The 22,528-nt window shown below is 37.9% G+C and overlaps 1 protein-coding gene across 5 annotated transcripts in view; it reads right to left on the reverse strand.

The window, feature by feature from the left end:
• Window positions 1–22,528, reverse strand: part of CNTN1 (contactin 1) — a 253,279-nt gene that overhangs the window by 4,092 nt on the left and 226,659 nt on the right. For all 5 annotated transcript variants that reach the window (XM_074903037.1, XM_074903035.1, XM_074903036.1 and 2 more), the window contains 3 exons: window positions 20,236–20,422; window positions 18,670–18,782; window positions 17,348–17,504 (listed from right to left, as the gene is read on the reverse strand). In XM_074903037.1, the coding sequence (XP_074759138.1) occupies window positions 17,348–17,504; window positions 18,670–18,782; window positions 20,236–20,422 (457 nt within the window). The remainder of the gene's footprint in view (window positions 1–17,347; window positions 17,505–18,669; window positions 18,783–20,235; window positions 20,423–22,528) is intronic.

Here is a 22,528-nt window from a genome sequence, read left to right on the forward strand (position 1 = left end):
CAAGATTAAAGTTTTATCACCCAAACAAGTCTTAACTAAGGGTGAACACATGATTTGCAGAAAAAAGACTCTACAACTCGGAGAGAGTTATAAAGCAGGTATGTTTACTCCGGCGCTGGGGTTCAAGGGGATTTCTCCACAAAGCTTGCACACCCATCGCACATTTTACCAAAAAATTATAGAGCGTGGATATCCATATCCATTGGATTACATAACACAAACATACATATGCATGAGTAAGGCTGGGTTAGTTTGAAAAGGTGATGTCAACAGTTTGTCATCTTTGCACCTGTGCATTGCCTCCTGGTGGTCGTCTTCAGGGGTCTTTGGGAGGAAGGCGTGTACTCTTTCTCTCTTGTTTTTTTTTCCCTGGACCATGTGCAGATTCTCTTGGCCAATTTCTTGAATAATAAGAGTGTTTTTCAGACAGTTTACTTTCTATCTTATCTAAGAGAACCAATAGAACTTCTACCATTCGTATATGGCTATCTTTACTCATTAGCAAAATTCCAATTAGTTAGAGCCACCTGTTACTCAAGGACAAAATGATAATATTTTGCTGAACATTGTAATCCTTGGTAGATTTTCACAGTGAACTGCTTTGTTTTGATGAACACAGTAGTCCTTGGTAAAATTCCACAGAACAGTCTGGGCAAGCAGGATTCTTAGCAATATTTTAAAAAAATACTATAACTTGCTATAAATAAGTAAATAAGTTGCTAAGCAGTTTTCTATAAGTAAATAAGTAAATAAATCTCAAAACAAGTAATCACTTCTCTGTATCACACATACAGTCTTAATTTTTGTACTGGGCTGGGCTTCTTCTCTTCACAGAGTCTTTTAATTGAGCTTTCATCTACAGTTCACCATGTTCATAGCACTATCTCCTCTCCTAATTTGGCTTTAAACAACCCCACTCCAAACAACGGCAGTTCTCAGGCAATTGTTTGGAAAGGCACTTGGGAGCATACCTCAAAATAGAGTGCTTGGTCTTCTTTCCTCACAACAGTACTTCCCATTTAAATCCTGAGTATTGGTACAGTGGGAACTATCACGTTCCACCAGATATACGGTACAAGCAGATCACTGGAGAGAGCTGGGTCTGAAGATGTCTTCCATCCAGGAGCTCTCTCTTTAGAGAAGGTGTTAGAGGAGTGTGTGTCCTCCCTGTCCCAGGAACAGAAGCATGCTAGTGTGCTCATGAGGTGACCAAATGGCACACGACAGGTGTTCATATGCACATGTACAGCTTGTCACCTAGCAAATCATTTAACAAAAAGGGGACCACAAGCCACCAGCAAACAGAGGGCCTGACTTGTTTGCAGTTGGCTTTCAGCAGTGAATTTAAGTGCTATTAGAAAGGCAGATCTGAAAGGCCGTGTGTCCCGACACACGGATGAAGCTCTGTGCAGACCCCATCATGGATATATTCAGAAGACAGCCTCCAAGATGGAGAACTATCTCCCCTCCTGTTTTTACCACAGAAGGTAGAAAGAAGTATTTTTACATGACCCTGGTTTCTCCATTTTCTCACCAGGGAGAAAGTCCACAACATCTGCCATGAAGCTAGAATTTTAGAGCTTTCCCCACAGAATTTATTTTCAATTTCAGTCATATTCCTCTTATTGTCCCTCTTTTTTCTAGATCCACCACCCTACTCTTCCTGAGTCTGGTCCTCACTCAAATCAAGTCTTTCTGCAGTGCCACTCTCTTCCCTGTCCCCCATATTAAACTCCACCTTTTTCTCTTGCTTCTGACATGTCAAAACCCTTCTCTGCTCCCATTCTCACCCTTTCCCCTACTGCTGTAGGGATGCTTTCTGAAGTCAAGATATCCAAGCACTTGGAAAACCAAGACAAGAGATCTACCAATCTTTATTCATCAGCTCAATTCATCTGTAGAAAGTACATTTCTGCGAATAGTACATTTTTCCACAGGAAGCAGTATACCCACCTCAGTGAAAGATAAAATGAAGGAAAAATTGGAAGACTGTTTTTGTAAGTATCCATAAACAGAGGAATTTTATGCTCAAAATGAACATGAATGGATGTTCAAATATATTCTCATACATAACAACTGCACATTTTGGCAACTGTGAAAGTACTGGGGTATATTTATCTGTACTTTTAAGTGATTTATGGGACACATTAATCTTTTCTGTAGTCTTTATCCCTAAATATCAAAGCAGTGGTTTCCAGTGAATGAATAATAGCCTTAGAAAAAACAATTTCAGATTTCATATTTAAGACTATCCGCAGAAAATGTATCCTGCCTTGTCAGAACAGGATAATACAGTTGGAAAGACACAGCTAAACTCATATTTTGAATGCTTCTAATGAAGGAAAACATGAAAAAGAAGTTTGCTAAGTGAAGTTGAATGATGAGCAAGTATGAGGAAACCTCTATTTGCATGTAACTACTCTACAAAGAGAAAGGAACAATAAATCTTCCCCTGAGATGTGCTCACTGATTCCAGAATTAATACCAATTCACCCCATTACAGCAGTTCCTTACAGCATCTAGGCACTGTTGCAGAGATATGTATAACAGCTTTCGCAATGAAGCAAATCCTACCCTTAGACAGCACATTAATGGAACATTAGGAGGACAAATGCACATTAAACAGATCGTCTCTTCTTTTTTCTTGTTAGGTTACTGACCCACATGTCAGGAACCATACTTTAGGAAACCATTCACCAGTGCATGACAGCCAGTACACTCCTGCAGCTCATCAATGGAAATTAATGTAAGTTTTGCCCGAGGACAGACTACAAGATTTAATTCTGTGCAGTAATGCAATTGTGATCTGTCAGTTTTAACAATCTTTAAAAACTAGAGAAATACCAGATATAACTTAATGAATGTGTACAAATAAACATGTGAATGTAAACTAAAACAGAAGGAATATTAAGCTCCTTCTGAGGCCTGGCCAGGTATGGGCTGGATATATTTAGCATGTAAAGATTCATTGTCTCCTCAGTGTTATAATGTGATCTCTCCTCTAAACCAGCATCTTGCATTTCCAGTGTGCATGCAATTGCAAACTACAGTCATCAAAGTCAAGGCCAAAACAAAATCAGTATCATACGACCTAACCACGATCATATGATCTAACACACCATGTGTGGACTTCATATCAGGAGTCCTCATTTCTTTCAAATAAACAATGAAACCCACACCTTTAATGGGTTTCTTTTCCAACAGCCCCAAGCAAAAGTTGTAAATCTTGCAGTATTCCCATGGAGGCCTTATTACTGTCTGCTGCAGAATTCCTGTAGTTGATATTTTCAAGTCTAGGACTAAACTATCTACAGAAACATACTCAGAATGTAGATTAACTTCAACAACAAATTGTATAGGATGCATGCAGCTGACCTAACTTTTTCCCTGTCTCCTATTCTCAGCAGCCTTTCTCACAAGTGGCTGAGTAAATGAAGGGAACAACTGCTGGACAGGTTTTCCTTCAGTAAGATCTTTACATATCATGGGAACTCCCGGTAAAGTCCCATTAATCCACAGCTTTATATTTATATTTTAAATTCTGTGTTGCCATCTCAATCACATAAAGTCTAGGATGAAATCTTCTACACTTTTGAATGGACATCCTAGATTTTACTGATATCTTGAACAGTATGCACCCGTCTTCCAACTACACTCAAAAGAAATTAAATCAATTTAATGCCTAAATAAAACAGGCATTAAAACAGTTCAGACTTTGATGTATTACCCAAGTTTTTGTAGCAAATTGTTATTAAAATACGTCATTATTTTCTTTAAATGTTACTTATCTTTACGATATGACATTTTTGGCCCTTTTCCCAACATCAGTATCTTTTTATACTAGCTTGTAAAAAAATCTAGAGGCCTGTTTAGAAATCTTACTTTCATCAGATCTGTGAACCAGGAAATTAGTTACTGGTCATCTGTGAAGCTGTCATACATGAATAACTTCTCTTTCTGAGTGAAAAAGTGTTTGCCCTGCCAACATACACAAACTACAAGCTATTCCTTGGCTAATCATGAGTTGATCCTGTTATGGCAAAACTCTTTCTCTGCTTTTGTTGTCAGGAAAGATTTTTCAAGAATTAATTTGTATTAAATAACATCAGTTCTCTTAGTTTCCAGGTACTGAACATCGAGGAGGATGTCTACTATGCTAGTCTGAGGAGTGTCTTTTTAAAGTGAGTTTCTCAGCCATCCCCTTTATTGGGGTTTATTTTGCAGTGTGGAGCTGTCTTGGATAGCCAGTGCAGGACTGGATTAGAGGCAGCGCAATGTAAAACCTGACACAAGCATACAGTGTGGAGCTGGATCTTCAATGCCGCTGTTTCTCTCTGCAGATCCAACTGTGCTGCACAAATTATTGAGGTAGATGCAGACTGGCTATATGAATGATACAGCTGCTGCAACACACTTTTTCATGATACAAGTCAGCATACATTTAGTAAGAGTAAGGAAAAGAGAATTCTTTCTTACCAGGACCAGTATTTTATATGATTCATAAAGGATTTAAGTTTGTAACATAAATTCTGCAACTTGGTAAGAAATGAGTCTGCCTTTGTGTCTGTTTTGCAAAATAGATTATTTTTTCTGAAAGAATGGCCAAACTCCTGCCCATTTTCCTGTAAATAATATGGTCCAGGATCTAAAGACCAATTTTCCATCATGGGTGTCTGATTTTATATCTCTCCTTTTTACTTTAAGAAAGATAAATGCAAAGCCTTTTCATATTCTGTTTCTCCTTGCTTCTAACTAAGCTTGTCCACTTCTCTGGGATAAAATTAGGCAACGTGAAAAAGCAAAAGGCATTGTGCCTGCTCGGTTTGTTGGTTTCTTTAGCATCTATTAGGCTTCATTAATACCTGTATTCTGAGTGTTTTCATATTTACCCAGGTAGAACAGAAAAGAAGGAAGGGAGGAAATGTAATTTCTTCATGTTAAACTAAACTGCATAGAAGAAGTGGGTGGGTTTGTAGTGCTGTCAACTGGCTTCTGAAAAGAAACTCCACTTGTCCCAGCTGGAAATACTGCCTTCATGAAAGACTACTGCAAAAGAAATAAGTAGTATCAACTGTCATGATTTAAATTCTGCTATCCCTATTCATGGTAAATGGAAGATAACTGGACTAATTAGAATATGCTTATCTTGCATCACTGGCATCATTGCTAAATCATGGGTCCAATTTTCTCTTGTCTCGGAATATCTTTGTTAGGGCACAAGGAAATTTTCCTCTTGCCCGTGTCATAAACCTTTCAAGAAAGGCACTATGGAGTAATTCACAACCCTGTGAATTACTGTTTTGTAGCAGAGTAGATGTATAGAATGGAAATAATGCTGTCTGTGCATCTGCCCATGCTTTGTTCTGTGTTAAGATTTGCTATACATCTGAGGAACAGCTTTAAAACTCTTATAAGAAAAAGAGAGAGAACATTAAAAAACATTTCTGAAGTGCTGATGAAGGTCTGGGTGCTTTGTCCACTCCATGGTGTTTGTCAGACTTCCACTACTTGAAAATTCATATGCCAGAGCCAAGTAAACGTTTTGTTTTGTTTTGGCAGTGGCACCAGACATGTTGGCAGTGTCAGCAGGCAGCAGCAGGGGCTTCTTTTCCATTGACTCTGGCCTTCCTACAGACCTGGCTGTCAAAATGAAAAGATGCCTTGGACTCTGAGAAAAATGCAGTAATTTTCAGCAGGTGGGCTATTACTTAAATGCCAATAAATGTAGGTTATTTCTCAGATACCTCTTCCCCTTCATATATATTAGTATTCATTACAGATTCTTTTGCATGGAGTGTTAAGTAGAAGATCATAGGTAATATTTTTTAAATGTACAGCTTTAAAGCACTATACTCACAAAAAATAGCAAGAACAACTGTGGAGGTCCTCCTGTGACCCAGGCAACAGTTGTAGTTGTACTTCACATTAATTTTGTGAGTTTCAGGATTGCTTGTATGACTTAAAGGCTTGTCATACCTCTCAACACCTGCTCTGTCTCTCCACTTGTGAGCAGTCACACAAGACAAACTGGCTCACCAGCAGCACCAGGAGTACTGCCAGGCCAAGTAAGGCTGAATCATGTACTCAGCTAGGATGAGGTGTTCACTGCTGGAAACAGCCTGCTGAAGCAGAAGGAGGAGCTCAGGGCAAGTTTTGGTAGCCCATCCCTATAGAAAATTTTATCTGCGATTATCACTGATTATCTGGTGCATCAAAACACTTGGCCATGAGTGTTTCTACACAAATGTATTCTGCATTGCCTCAGAAATTATGGTTGATAGTAATTCAGAGGAATTAGATAATCCTCTAAGAGAGTAACTGACAGTTTTTTCAATTTTTCAGGAAAAAAATGGGAGGCCAGGAGAGAAAGTTTCATCATAACACCGAAAAGAATAAAAAGGACAGATCTTTGCTGGCCAGATGGCAGGTCTGGGGATTTCTGAGTGAGGAACCTATGCCTCTTTGTTCAAGAAAATAGGGATTTGTGAATGTTTTTTACAAAGAAATTCATCCCACTCCTTTTCACTTATGAACAGTCCACATTTAAACAACCACAAGTTACAATGTGTGAACAGTAGAAACTCTTCAGGTGCAAAATTATGGTGAATTAATGAGAAAAATACTATAATTTTGGAATTTTTGTGTTCTTGGGAAGAAATGTGGCATGTATAAATACTGAGGTACACTAAAAGCCTGTCTTAAAAATCTTCATCTTTCAGCCTGGAGGGTGGCTTACACATAAGAAGATGAAGAAAGATGCCCTCAGTTTATACAAGAGTAGAAGTGTCCAATCTCAACAGGCTGGGTGACAGTGTTTGCTTCATGGCAGGGAGAGGCCAACATCCCTTCGCAGCACACAACAAGACTTGCACAGCATGCACAGCACAGTGCAGGGCTCATGCTCATGAAACTGGCCATGTGCTACACAGTCTTCATGTACAGGTAAGTCCCATCACCGTGCAGCCCTCGAGAAAGAGGGAGGTAAAGCAGAAGGCAGGCAATGCTGCCAGAATACAGCCTCCCTTCCTCTGCAACCTGAGTGCAGCAGCACAAGCAAGCAAGGAACAAGAGGAGCAGGAATCACTCAGGGCTGGAGATCAGCATGGCAAATATGCAGCTGATATAACTACTGGACTAGTGCAACAGGAAGCAACAAAGAAAGTAAGTTAGTCTATCAGGCCAGTTCAGCTTAAATTTGGCCTTGCTGTTCAGCATGGTAGAAAAAAATCTTAAATTGGGCATGAAAGTTACTGCAGAAAGGAAGAAAGCAAACAACTGGCCTAGCATGTGCCTCCCCGGAGCAGAATAATGTAGTTTTTTATTGATAAGGATATACTTTGAAGAATTGGGTACTGTTAAACCAAAAAGGTCGATACAATTTTACAAGTTAGATGGGTAGCAGGATCTCTGGTAAAGAACACAGAGAGGAATAGGCAGGATAAAGCATCTTGGAGGACTGCACAGGCTGCATAAACCAGAGAAAAGGTACACTGGTTAATACAAAACCTGTACTGGGAATGCTCCAATTTGCCCAGTTCCAAACAAAGTTAAAATAAAAGGAGAAACAGATGAAGGGAGAAACTAGCAAGAACACACAAAAAACTAAGAGCAGGGGGTTAGTGTAGAAATTGTTCCTAGTTTGATACATTTGTTGGCAACTCCATTTGGCTTTCTAACAAAGTAATTTTTGGACTGTGAGGACTTTGTAGGTACATGCAGAAAAGGCTGTGATTATTTACTGTATTCCCCTCCAGCTGAGTACATAATTTTACATATTAGTGTCCTGCTATAGAAGTACTAACAGCCATTGTGACTGAGTGCGAACACTTCCTTTAAAGCCAGGCAAAGATTTTACCTCCATACTGTGTAATGTCAGAAAAAGATTTGAAACAACCCATCACTGGGTTCTATTATAGAAAATAACAACTTAGAAATTAATTAAATACTTGGTTTATGGAGAGAGATTCAAAATCTGCTCATGTAGAAATAAATGAGGGAAACATTTTTTTACAGATAATATCTAAATGAGCCAGCAGTGCCTAAACCCAGCTTTAAACAGCTGCTCCTCTGTCCAGATGAATGACTTATACTGCTACTTTAAACTCGACAATTCACTTACTTCTGCTCAGCAGTATTAAAAAATAACGCTGATTTACAGAATTTAAGCACAGAAAGGATCATTCTGTCTTTTAACGTTTATCCTATATCATCTAAATATTGCCTAATGTATAATACAGTTTAAGTAGCCTTTTACTTAGTTTCTCCTGTACTGAGATCAGGAAGATGAATTTTTCTAAAACACACCTTCTAAAATGGCTTGCAGCCTTGATTTAGAAACACCAGGAGTTGAAAAGGCAAAAAAATCAAGCAGATTTTCACGCTTCTGGAGAAGAAATTTTCAAATTGATCTTCTGTGAGAGTTTTGCTCCTGATAAAATTCTTACTTCAGCCTCTCTATAGCTAGAGTCATAAGCGTCGAATCTGATACTCTGAAACATTCACATGAACTTAGATGTAGGATCCTTCTGACCTTCCTCTCTGACAGAACTAATACTCCTCTTTCCCTTCCCACTGGCTTAATGTAATTGTGTTGAACAGCCACAGAAGACAGACCAGGTAGCACTCTTCCAGTGCTTACTTCTAAAAACTCTGTTGTCAACTCTCTATCTCTTGCTTCTATGGACAGGCTTTGGGATACAGTAGAAGTAAAATATATGGCACTTCAAAGACAAGAAAATTTTGACACTGAAGTCCTTCAAATATTTTGAAAAGGGCATGGAGCATTTTGGTATGTAGTAAGATGCACTATTTAATGTATCTAAATCCATCTATATACATAAAGAGAGCAAAAATACATATTTGGTATGGTCACTGGCACTTAAAAGATAAGTTCAAGTTAGCAAATATGTGATTTTATCTACCCTTTCTATGTGTAGTAACAAATAAATCTATTTATACATGAATACAAACCTGCCAAATAATCACAGTACAAACCGTACTTCTAATGAAGCATTTATCCTTTAATATACTGTCAGTGGATCCGAAGTCTGGAAGTCATAGAGTTCGCAGGAGCGCAAAATGCCTGGTTGTACCTCTGGGGCTGTCTAGTCTGATCTCCTACTTATATCAGGACTGTCGTCAACACTCTATGTCATCAGCTGCAGTTTTGCCTAGCTGAGTCACTGAAATCTCCAAAGATGAAAACTGCACAGCTTCTCTATGTAACCTGTTGCAGTGCTGCACCCCCCTCTGGGTGAAGGTTTTCCTAACGTCCAGTCTGAACCTTCCAAATTACAATTTCTGGCCACTGCTCTATATTGTACCATCTGCCATTACTAAGACTTTGGATTCATCATCTTTGTAACTGCTCTTTATACAACTATGTGCTTCTGTTAGATTGCCCCTCTCCACCACACTAGACATTGGTGTGTATTAAAGGAACTGCTCTGTGATATTTCCTTAATAGTAAAGAGCGGTGCACCTTCCTTACTACCAAAGACTGCTTCTGAAGTCCCTCAAACTTTGCCACTGAAGTAACTGGAAAACTATCACTGCTGCCTTTGTCAGAGAATCACTCCGTTTTGTTCTCTTAAGAGAGAGGTTTCATCAAAAGGTGTGTTACAGCAGATGTCTAACCTAGGTCTTCTGAATCACTCTCCTTGTTAAGAAGAAAGGGAGTCTGGCTAGGTTAGGTGATAAAACTGAGAGGTATGAGTATGCCACCACTCCAAGGCACTCAGAAAAAAGTAAGATAGATTGTTAACTGCTGAACTGAAAAATACCACAAGGATTTGAATAAGGCAGTTCCACATCTTGCCACTGAAAATTAAAACACGTAAGAATTGTCATGACTAAAAAGTATTCCTTTCTTCATTCCTTCACCCCTGTGATCATGTCTGCAATCCTGTCTACATTATTAAGGGGAAAAAATTAATGAGATGAGTCTTCCAAAGATTACTTTAAATCATGCTAAACACAACTTGTCTGGCTTTGATTTCTCAAAGCAATTAAAAATACTGTATAAATATAGTTCAGTAGTTAAATATCCTACCAAGAGGTGAAAGCAGAATATGCATTTGTATTAAATTAAATCATTATGCATCAAAGGGATTACACTATTAAAGCAAAATACTAATCTTGGCATTCACTCTATGAACTATGTGATTTTTTTCTGTGATATTCTTTTTTGTTATGTTGCTGTATTTAAGAATAACAGAGTTAAATAATGATGTATTGGATTTTTTCCATCTTCTTCTAATGGTAGAATACAATGAATATAAACTACCACGCACTTTGTTTCAAAAAAGGGAAGGAGTATAGTGTTCTTCTGTTGGTGTAATAAAAAAACTGAAAGTAGCTATATGATATATCTCAATGAATGGATAAATCAATGGAGAAGAAAAGTTCAGCCAAACTGAATTTGAGTGTCGGACCTTTAATTCATTGACGAATTGATGATCCTACTGAAACAGTGGCAATCAAAACCTTGCTGAAATTTAAAAAAAGGTATTGCTGACTGCACAGTGAACCAAAATTTATTTTTCTTCTTCTCCTTAAACATTTTAAGTGTCAGTCATCGTTTGGTGGGTAACATCCAAACTGCTGAAAACAGTAAAGAAAGCATTTAAGGGTTTTGGAAGAAGAGCTAATCCTTTATCCATCAACTAAATAAACTAAATATTATTCAGGCATTTCATAATACACTTTTCTGAAGCTGAGACTATTGGGTCAGCTTTAGTGAGTCTGACCAAAGACCTGTTCTAGCTCAGGACACTGACTGTGGTCTGTAACAGATGCAGTGGAAAGGAAGAAAAAAACATGGCATGCAGATTATAATTTTCCTCCTATATTCTTTCCCACTCGTGTCAAAGCAGCTCCTGAGCTACTTTGTAGCTTCTGTTCAGTAGCTCTCGAGCTGCATATAGGACACAGTTTTAAATAAGGGCTGATAGGCCAAGCCTCTATTTCTAACTTTGTCCTGCACAACATCCTGTCATAGAAGTTCCACAATTTAATTTTGTGCCATGCAAAAGAGTATTACTTTGATAGTTTTGAGTCTGCTGCCTGCTAATTTTACAGAGTACTGTCATTCTCATAATGTGAAGAAAAGTGAATAATCTTTTTCTACTTACCTCTTCCTGTTGCTCATGACTACCTTACCAGCCATCCTTACTTTAGCTGAAGACTCCTTGCCTCTCTTGAATGCCTCACCCAGAATTCACTCCATAGCTGTGTTACCCTCATTGATTTTCTCTACATTTTATAGTATCTTTCTTTATTATCTTTTAGTATCTTCAGTATCTTTACTTTCTGAGATCTAACAAGAATATATGTTTTCCATGACAGTCACACCTTCCTAGAGCATTTCTGCAAGTTTGCGGACAGCCAGCAAAATCTCCAACATGTAACAAGTTAAAACATGTAACAAGGTGTGTGAAGCTGCTGTAGATTTCTTTTTTGCTAATGTTTAAAGGCACTGTGATGTTCTCATGCCTTCACGTGACCATGCAATAGCTGTCAGCTGGGATTTTGCAGGCAGTTCCCAAGCTCACACAGACAGGCATGTGGCAACTCAGACTGAAGATGAAAGCAGGAGGAAGTTACACAGAACTTTACAAGACAGTGGCCACTTTTTCTGTTTTCTGATGTATAGCAGCTATGGATTCCATCTTGTCAGTATTCTCTCATAATGAGTAACCTATCCTGCTCTTGTTTTCTATGATACTGTTCTTTTAAACCTCTGTTCTGTTCTAAATCTATGTACACACACATCCAATTTCTAGCTATAAAGCCTGTCAACCACCACAGCACAGCTTAGTTACAAGCTTTCTGCCTAAAAATGGATGTTTGTGGTATTCACACTTTGTGTGTTCAAGCTTTCCCATATAAATAAACATAAATGACAAAATAAACAGCACTGGGATTATCATAGGATAATGCAGACTGAGAAAACATAACTAGATATGAAAACATTTCTGCAGTATGTCCTACTGTTGAGTTCAATTAAAAAAAAAAAAATAAATGTAATTAAGGAGAATATGGCTTTTCAAGAAAATGTTTGTTCTAGCACTGAGTACGTTGTAATGCATGGACTTGCTAAACCTTAGTTGTTAAAGTAAGGCTTGGAAGGAGGCAGCACCAATAAATTAGAACTGTAATGAAATGAAATGTGATGACGGAGAATCAAGAGAAATACTGGAGAACCAAATATGTTGTTTTAGGCAGATTTATGTACCAGGTTAGAGGGTACTCTGAGTATTTTCTACTTCATTTTCGAGCCATGAGACAACAGCAAATGCATTGTGAAAATTACTGTTCTTTTAGAGGAGAGCTCTTTTGGGAATGTATTTTTAGTTTAGTAGAAGCTTTTTGCTACATACTTGTATAATGCACAATAACTTCCAAGGTCAGTAACAGAGGACTGTCATGCCAGTTAGAGGACTGTTTCCATCAGCATTCCTTACAATTTTCACCTGTGCTCTCCTTTTTTCTTATTCCTATAACCATCTTTGCAACAGATGGACATTTTCTATGATCAAAAGATTTTGATTATACCACATGAAAAGTGAATGATTACCTGATTTACTTGACACTAATACATTCAATAAATATTAATGTCCCCTTTAAATAATAATAAAAAAGAAATTAAAACTAAAATAATTAAAATGTTTGTATGGGTTACTACGAGAAAAAAATTTGCATTTTCCTTTGCATTTTCCTTCAGAGTAAATACTTTATACTTTTTCAGGTTACTAAAACATGCCTCTGGCAAATGGGATTCATATGTATATATATACATGTGCAGTGAACACAGAGAAGCTCTAATTCTGTTCCCTTGCTATAAGCATACACAGTACAGAAATTATTTTGTCTATGTCACTATTTAAACTGAGACATTAACCTGATTATGTATTTGAAGGTGAAGGTGCATGTTATCTTCCTTTTTTCCCAATATTTTCCCAATCAGAAGCTACCCTCCCCCATCCCACATGGAATTTTACAATTTGAGATTTGATTCTATTTTTCCTTACTCTGGCTTAAATTAATTGCACTGAGGGCAGTGCAGTTACACAAGTGAAATGAGAAAAGAACAAAGCGCCATATGGTTTTAGTTCCTACTGATTGCAAGACTGATTTGATTACATTAATATTAGCATTATGAAAAGCATTACAACCCAAAAAGCATGCAGCAGACAAAAAAAAATAATCTCAGCCTTTAATATATTTCGAAGAAAACAGATAAGCCTATTATTAGCCATCAAAACAAACTTCTTTGGTTAAACAAGTAGTTCCAAACTTCAGGTGGTTATGGTATCTCAAGAATAAATTTTAAATTGCATAACTCATTAATTTATTATAATGGGCTTGAAAAATATCCCCCAATCCTTAACCGTACAACAGGCCCTGGCCAATAAAATACAACAGTTCATGACTGTATTTTACACTGGTTATAGCTGTATGCTGAAATGCAGCTCAGCATATATATAGTGAGTGATTTTATGATAAACACTTATATTTCAGGATGTTCACTGAAACGCAATGCATGTGAGATGGGTGTGTTTGGTAAACTTTATATCATTCTCAACAACAGTGTATCCTGTAGGAAGCTGACTGGTTATGTGAGAGTGAAGTTGCTGTGGGATGTTTGCCTCCCTCTTCAACATGCGGCTAGGTTTTCTGTGAGAAGGAGGAGGATGAGGAAACATAAAAGCAAGTTTCTCCCTTAGACAAGGTACTGAGCTAGAAATAACATAGATTTCTAGTTTCTTTAACATTTGACTTTCAAACATAATTTTGCTAGTTAAATGTGATGTATTTTTAATATTCAAGTTAAGACCTCAGGGCCAGTTAGGCCCTTTAAGTACATGTCATTGTACTTAAACCTAACTCAGACCTAATTCTGCAAGTGCTAAGAATTGCTCAGAGTACATACACAACAGGCTAACAATATGGTAGCCTAGCACAGCAACAGTAGCCACACAAATCAAGGAAATGGTTTTGGTTTGCAAAAGAGTGCAATTCATATGCATAAAATACAGGCCAAAAGATGTCTTCTGGTGTCCTGTTTGTCCTCCAGCTGCTGATCCAGAAGACCTCAGGCCCCTTGTAGATCATGTCATGCCTGCCAGCTTTGTGTGGATGTCCCTGGTAATCTGGGGCATCTCAAATGCTACAGGCTTTGTTTAAGCTTCTGAATTACAGCCTAGAAAACAACTGATTATAATGAGAGCTTAGACATCTAACTCAGGTGTATTCTGTAGATTACTTGGATTTGATACCCAGTGAACAGCAGGAAAACACCAATCTGGAAGACACGTGGGTTTCTATGCATTCCTCTCCCTTTGGTGCAACTTTCCAGTTTGCTTAAGATCTGGTCATTCCTGGTCAGCATCCAGACCGTTTTGAACATCTGACCTAGTTGCTTCATTGTCCTCATTAACTTATGCAGGAAATTAATTTGGTTTGCAAATGCTGGAATCAGATGCCTAAAGGTCAAGTAAGGCAATGGTCCTCTCTGGATTTGATAAGATGCCTTATGTTTTGCCTTAGCTACTGTTTGCATCTCTCCGTAAATATGTAAGTTCCATTATGGCCAGTTGACCTCCAGAATACATATTCCTGTCAAACTAGGTCTTCTCTTTCTTGCAAGACTCTGAGAAAAATCATCATTACTTAAAAGCTTCTCACCACTCTATAATCCTTTCTGGGTAATTGTTCTAAATTCTGTCACAGTACTGGAAAATTTCCTTAAGAATAAAACTTGGCAGATGTAATTTGTCATGTGTAGGTGTTAAAACTACACTTCATTCTTCTCTTTGGAAAAAGCACAATTTAAGACCAGAAATAAACTGAAATACTTGCCCAATTCTCTGTAGACTGTGTATTCCCTGCCTTTTGTCTCCTTTTTGATCTCCTTTTCTAAACCAAGTCCAGGGAATGCTGCCTTTATCTAGGCCACCAGAAGCACAGTCCCTCTCTGTCTAGCTGGGGTATGGTAGAAGTTGTGGCTGAAAACCTGTCTGTGTGGAAGATAAACAATACAAAACTCTACACACTAGCATTTGTAGAGTGCTAACTCTCCCAGAGGTGCTAACACTGTACAGGCATGCTTGGGGCAGGTCTCACTGGCGAGACTGATCTGCTTGGGCTCAACATTGTACTGACACGACAGTTCTGCTTCCAGTCTGGAAAGTAATCTATCAGCTGCTACCTAAAGGGTCTTTGCACCACACTGATGGTAGATGATATATGTACAATACAAAGATGACCTAAGACATGTCCTAAAGACAGCAGTTGCTTCCAACTTTTTTTGCAGCTCATTAAGTATGGTAAAAGTGATTCCTCCAGAGTACAGTGATATAACACAATGTACTACAGCTTTTGTAAAGTGGTTGACTTAGTACCCCAAGACATTCTCATAGAAAAAGGTACACACATTTAACAGAGTATGCTAAATGAATTAAGAATTCAGTCACTGGCAGATTTCAAAACACAATTATTGAAGAATGGTCATTGACTTTCTAGTATAATCCACAGTAAACAGTAGTAGACCAAATGCAATCCAATCATTTTACCATCAAACCCAGAAGTAAACACCCAAAGAACTGTGTACATGAACCAAAATAGCAAAATAGTAAAGCATGATGACAAGAACACATTCATATAGAAATCCAGACAGCACAGGAACTTAAGCCATTCATACCAACTGGGCTTTGTCATAGCCACATGCAAAATTATACACCAAGGAAAAAAGAGACATGTGACAGGATGCTGTATCCTGGAAAGCAAGGATTCGGGGAAGGATTTAGAGCTGGTGTTGCACAAACAAGATGAACACCATTTTATAGCCCAGTGCAAGGAAATAAGTGGCTCATGAAAATCTTTAATGAATAATGTTGGGAGTAGGAAGTGTAGGGAGGCAAGATTATCTCTGCAGACAGTAGAGTTGAAACAGTGCACATAGTTATAGTGTCTATGGTCCTAAAGGAATTCTCAGAAGTTGGAGAGGTGAAGGGAAGAGCATTTAAGACCTGAAGAAAATGTTACGGAGAAATTCAAGGTGCTCAGTCTGTTTAGCATTTGATCAGTCAGCTGACTGATATATATACATTTCTTAGTGGGAAGCACATATCAGGCACAAAATGACTCTTTAATCTAGGGAAAAACTATAAAAGGAAACAATGGCCAGACCCCCAAACCAGATAAATACAGATAAAATATTAGGCAAAAAAAATTGTCAACAGTACAGGTGATTAATCATAAGATCAAACTATCCTGCAAATGATGGATTCTCCAACTCCAGATTCCATTTGGTCAAGAGTGGAACAGATGCTTCATAGAAACAAAATTGGGGATACCCATGAGTTCATACTAGGTGATATAAACTGTAAATATTACTGAAAACAGAGATTGGATGTCCACTCCTTTACAAATGAGCAGTCTCTCTCATAGTATGCAGGTAAGATAGCATAGACACTGATTTTTTAAAGGACATAGTAATGGTTGCACTGATGATATTTAATCCTTACTCTTCTCCACGTTAATTTTTTAATTAAAAACACAAGAATATAGTGCAAGTGTTTAAATCATAATCTTGCAAAGACACTATCCTAGTCCTTGATGTTTATTCATATGTTCTACTTAATACGCTGTGTGCTAAGGCAGTGCTTAAATTACAAAACTAGCAGGAAAAAGAGGTGCAGACCATGTCTGAGCTTGTATTTAGAGTCAATGCTGAGCACAAGCTGAAAGCCTGAGCCATGCTGCCTTCCCCTCTTTACCAATTATTCAGACCACTCTAAAGTTGAGCATGTTGCATTTCTCATTACTTATTTACCTCTTTGTGTCACAGCTCCCCTCTTGCCCGAAAAGTGCACCTTCCCTAGCAATTGGTCTGTGGATCACTATGGACCACTCCCTTTTCTCAGTTACCTTCCTCTTAGTGGCAATGGACAAAGGAATGAGACACAGAGGCAAAGGTACTAGGAACTACAGGATTATTGCAAGCTGACATCTTGAGTCTGAGGCTTGCACCATGCCTTTATGCCTGCAGGACACTGCTAGAAGTGGCAGCCTAACTGGGGGCACCAGTAGAAACAGTGATATTTGGAAGACTGGCAGTGCTTCCAGGATAGAGCTGAACTGCTGCTGAAGTGTTCTGCGCGCATTATGAGTCTTCAGAAATATTTGAAGATAAACTCTAATTCTCAGTGCAGTCACTGCTGAAGAGCTACCTTTCAAATTTTGGACGGGAATTGCATGCCCATCTCTGGATAGTGTGCAAGAAGAAAATATTCAGTCCAAGATTTCTGAGGAGTGTGGGAAAGAAGGGAAGTTATCTGCTCACCTGAAATTTTTATTTGAGCTACTTCTCCATCACCTCCTTCACTGTGTGCTCGGACCTCAACAACATATTCACCATCACTGGGGACTGGGACCTCTATTGTGTGCTTTCCAGTTGAAAACAATTTGCCTTCATGTTGTCCATCTGGTCTATAAAGTACCTGGAAAAGTCATAATAAGTATAGTTATTGAAATGTGGCATTTCCATAAAACCACAGTTACATAGGTACAGTGTGTCAATGAAAAAGTATTGGGTTTTTATTTATATATTAAGCCTATATATATATATCAAAACTGAGTGGCTGATACTAATTTTTCCATTTTTATATAGGGTGAATCTAGACAGGATGTTTCCTCGTTGTTTGTTATAAAATTAGGTCACTTTTTGACAAATAATTTCATCCGTTACTTTTGAAATAAGTAATTGATGGAGGATAATAACATAGGGTGGCAAAGAGCATCAAATAAAAATCTGAGAATTCAGCTGGGTTTTCGGACACAACATTTATTACCATTGTAATGGTAGTATGTTCAGACATAACATTTATTATCATATTACCATAAATGAAACAATTATTAATTTTAATATTAACTCTCAATGATGTTAAACTATTGCAAATGTGATGGTATGTGTCTTGTGGGACATCTAGAAAGATCTCCACCCTTCTGGAATAATCTCTGTAAAGATTTATCAGCAATTCCCAGGAAGTAGTTCAATCCCTCAAGCAAAATTTGTACATGTAGAACATGATACTAATTTTCTTACAGCCAAACAAGCAGCAAAGTTAAACAGGAATTAATTTTTGGAGCTTTCTGTATGCCCTGTAGTTAGTACATACACCTGGTTTAGTTATACAGTAATTGCATCTCATGAGGTTAAACGTCCCTTCCCTTCCTCTACCTTCCCAGACTTTGAAGAACTTGTGTTCCAGGAACTGTAGCTCCCATGGACATGGAAAAGGAAAGCTGGAACAACGTATACTGGTATAAGGAAAAACTATTAAAGTGTACGATTTATTTTTAGCCAATAGACAATAAATGTAATCATATAGGAAATCAGGTTGTTGCAGTCACTGTTCTAAACTTTCCTATAACATGGCTTACCACCCAAATGAATTTCAGTGCCCCAATGTTTTCTCATCATATTGACCAAAGGAGTAAGCTCGGCCCTAAGCATGCTGGACGTCTGTGATCTCTGAGCATGATACCTTCATCTATAGCATGCAACTATGTTTAAGTGTGGTTATGTACAAAAATTCAACACTGTCTATAAAATGCACCTCATATAGCATACACAAAGATAAATAGTATTTTCATAGATCATACTTTGTATCCTTCAACTGCGGACTCATTTGACATTGCCTTCACGTGATCCCAGGTGATGATGTACCTTGAACCAGATCTTACAGAACTGATAATTCTTGGCCGTTGGCTTGGAGCTGAAAAGCAACATATGTATAATGTGCACATAAACGAGATTTCAGAAATGTTCAATGATATTTTTATTAAAACATGTAAAAAGGGAAATTAGGTTGATCTTTTTATGATTAAGGGATAGTCTCCTTCCTGGAACGAAATGCTACAGCTCCAGCCAGGCAATTTTGGATGGCTTGTGCAGTGGCTGCTTTGTGGGTTTGCCTTTCTGTGCTGCCAGAATGGAGATGGCCAACATTACCCCTCACTATGTTGCTGACCATGTGTATTTGCTGGCATGCAGCTATGCTCAGAACCTCCCAGAAACGTGGCTTAAGTCATCTTTATTCATTGAAATTAAATATTTAATTAACCATTTAAAGGCATTTCTACAGCATTTAACTCAGCAGAAATCAGTACCCCACTAAAGAAACCATTAATTATATTTCACACAATAAGCTTATAAAATGGAGTCTTATTCAACACAAATTAACCCTGCAGGTGCAAGTTGCACAACACACTATTTACTGACAGAAATACTCAAATTAGTTGTACATATTTTTAGCCCATATAAGTGTGTTTTAAATGATGTATTTCTTAATTGAACACTCCTCAGCATATGTTAGTGCTAGGTATCATCAAGTCAGAAGCAATATTCAGAAACCTATTATGGCATGTAAATTCAAGGGTGTGATTCAGATCACCCACTTTTCAAGGCTGCCTGCTCCTGGCTCCCTCTACTTTTAATGAAAATGGCAATTGGTAACATTTTAATCATCAGAACACAATCCTTCTCACTACTGATTTAACAGAAAGACAGTGTATAGCTGCCTAATACCTGGTCTGAATTGTACATCATTTGGAACATCACATCCAGCTTTGGGGTTCCCAGTACTAGAAAGACACTGGTAATCCGGAGTAAGATCAGCAGTGGGCCACTGACCTGGTTAGGGAGCTAGAGCACTTGCCCTGTGAAGGGACTGCTATGGAGGGGATCTAAGACCCCCCTGTCTGTTCTTACAGGGAGGTTATCAAGAAAAATCCAGGCTCTTTAAAGTGGTATGGCAGTAGGATGATTGAGAAAAGGCACAAATTTGATTAAAGGAGGCTCAAACTTTCTTTTGCTCAGAAAAAGTCATGCAGTGGAACAGGTTTCCCAGAGAGGTTGTGCAGTCTGTATCCCTGGAGATTTTCAAGATCCAACTGGATAAAGTCCTGAGCAACCTGATCTGAGCTTGTAGCTGACCCTCCTATGAGCCTATCATCTTAGTCTCTTTACTGCCTTTTGCAGTATACCCATATTGTACATGGCAACAAAAGAGAGGAAGGAGAGCCTTAGAAATTTTCAGACAAAGAACCAACACCACGGAAAGGAAGAACATGGGGTACATGAATGAGAAGCCACTTTTGAAAACATGATGCAAGATGCAATAATGAAGTATATGACAATATACTTAACTTAATGCTCCGTTTACTTACGTGCTTTCCTGGTAATAATATCAATGGTTCTACTGGGAGGTCCATATCCTGCACTATTGAAGGCAGAAACATCTACATGGTAACGAGTATTAGGCTTCAGGTTTTCCAGTTTGGTTGAATATTCTTGATTGCTCACTTGTACCCGCTGTGCAGCTGCTTCTTTATCATGAGCAGCCCAGTAACGAATCTGTAAGCAAGCAAATCGAAGGATTAAATTTAACATATTTAGTCATAGAAGAAGTTTATAATAAATTATGTATGCTGGGTATTTCTATACTACATACTCTGGGTAATAAGCAATCTATAAGAAATCTAACAGCAATTGCACGGAATTCCTTCTACAGGCTGTTATTTTAAGCAAGTTGCATATAGACATAAAGAAATAGAAACAAATTCAGATTTTATTATGAAACCTTTTCTCACAGTGGTTTAACTTGTTCTCAGCTAAGTCATTAGAAGTCTGGGAGATTGATAATGCCTTCAGAGAACAAGACTATTTTCTTCCTGCTGTTTTGTTTGAGCATTTTACTCTGAACTTTAATATTTTCTTACACTACAGTGTAGACTAAACTCTGCAAATGTTTTAACAGTATTTTTAAAAAAATGTCTTACAAATTTAATCCTTTTGTACTTCTATCTAGGGATTGAGAAATATTCAGTTATGTTATCTGTACGTGCAGGTCTAGGTATGTGTACCTAACCATTTTCTAAAATTTTTTGGCTAAATTCAGTGAGATTGCATGGTACAACATGACATCTGAGAAAGTAGATGAGAAAGAACCAGAAAATGCTTAAACTATGGGATAAGTATCAATGTAAGCTTGTAATATCTTAAAACCCAAAGCCAACTAACTGTACATAGAAATTCTGTGAGTTTTTTTCCCCAAGAAATTGTTCCATTCTACTTTAATTCATTAAGTATTATAAAGCACCAGTTTAAAAGAGAGTAATTGCTATGGAGTGATGCCATTCCATGGGGTCTGGCACATACACACAGTCCTATTCTGCATGGCCTTATGAGATGCAAATAAGAGTAAAACACTGTCAGTCTCTGGGTTTTGTCAGGTTTACAACCATTTGTGTAAGACTAAATTACTGCACTAATCTGAAAGAGTGAAAAGCTGTGCCCATTACATTTTGGTTGTGTTTTTATTCTCAGCATTTCTGCTTGGCTTCTGCCTGTCTTCATATTGATTTTTGGGTATTCTACATGAGGACCTTTTACAATTTTTTAGGAGGAGGTTAATGTTGTTAGTAATTTCAGTCTCTAGGAAAAATCTGGCTCTGTAAGATTTGACTGGTGACATCAGGTATGCTGTTATATTATCTTTTAAATAACAACTGCTTTAATCTTCTGTTCTGCTGACATTGGTTTTCCTTGGAAACTTCATTTAAGGAGTAGTTTAGAAGAGCAGATAGTTTGTCAAGCTGTTAATATCACAGTTCTTTTTACAAATTATGGGTAAAACCGTTGTTTGGCAAGCCTTTGTTTTCTCTTGTTCATGTTTAAAATAAAGTGCTTGATAAAAATATTTCTTTCTTTTACCTCCGAGCACATACTGTGGCTGAATGAAGAGAGGTGCAGTAGATGATTTCTCTTCACCTATTTCAAATGTGTTTGGACAGTAACAGCCACTGTCACTACACAGAGGTTACTCTCATTTAAATACTGAAGTCTGTTGTCAATGTTTTTTGCCTCAGTTGTGCACACCAGTGTTAGAGGTTACTCATACCCTGATTATTATAAAAGTGACAATATCTTAAAGGCTTTTCTCACTGTTTCGTGGTGTAGAGAGAATCACATTGTATCTGCAGGCCAAACTGGCTCTGATTTTCAAATACAGCATGCATACCTGCCTTTCAGCAGGCGCAAACAAGGTAATTTTTAGTTATATAAATGTACGTCCTGCAGAGTGTTTTGGAAGTTTAATCCACTAGCATCCTAACCATCAGTTTACTGGAATTTAGGCACTTACATTCATGAAATTCCCACTTATCAAGGTGGCTATTGTACTGAGTCAACAGCCTTTTACCCAAAACGAGTGAGGAATGTGTACCCAATCCATCCTGCAGGCTTCTCCAGCAAGGTGGCAACCTCCACTTGATGAATGGTTACAAAGTGGAATGGATCTGAAACCATCGAAGCCATCTCAGCTGCAGGTCTGATTATGATCTTCAAGTCAGAATTTTTTCAAGAGTATAATTAACAAACTTTTGTAGATAAACTGCTGTTGTTGAATACAACCAGTTGTGTACCACAAGCTGTTAACTAGAAGTGGCTGACTCAAGTTGA

This window comes from Athene noctua, chromosome 3 (assembly GCF_965140245.1).
Source record: "Athene noctua chromosome 3, bAthNoc1.hap1.1, whole genome shotgun sequence".
Taxonomy (NCBI): Eukaryota; Metazoa; Chordata; class Aves; order Strigiformes; family Strigidae; genus Athene; species Athene noctua.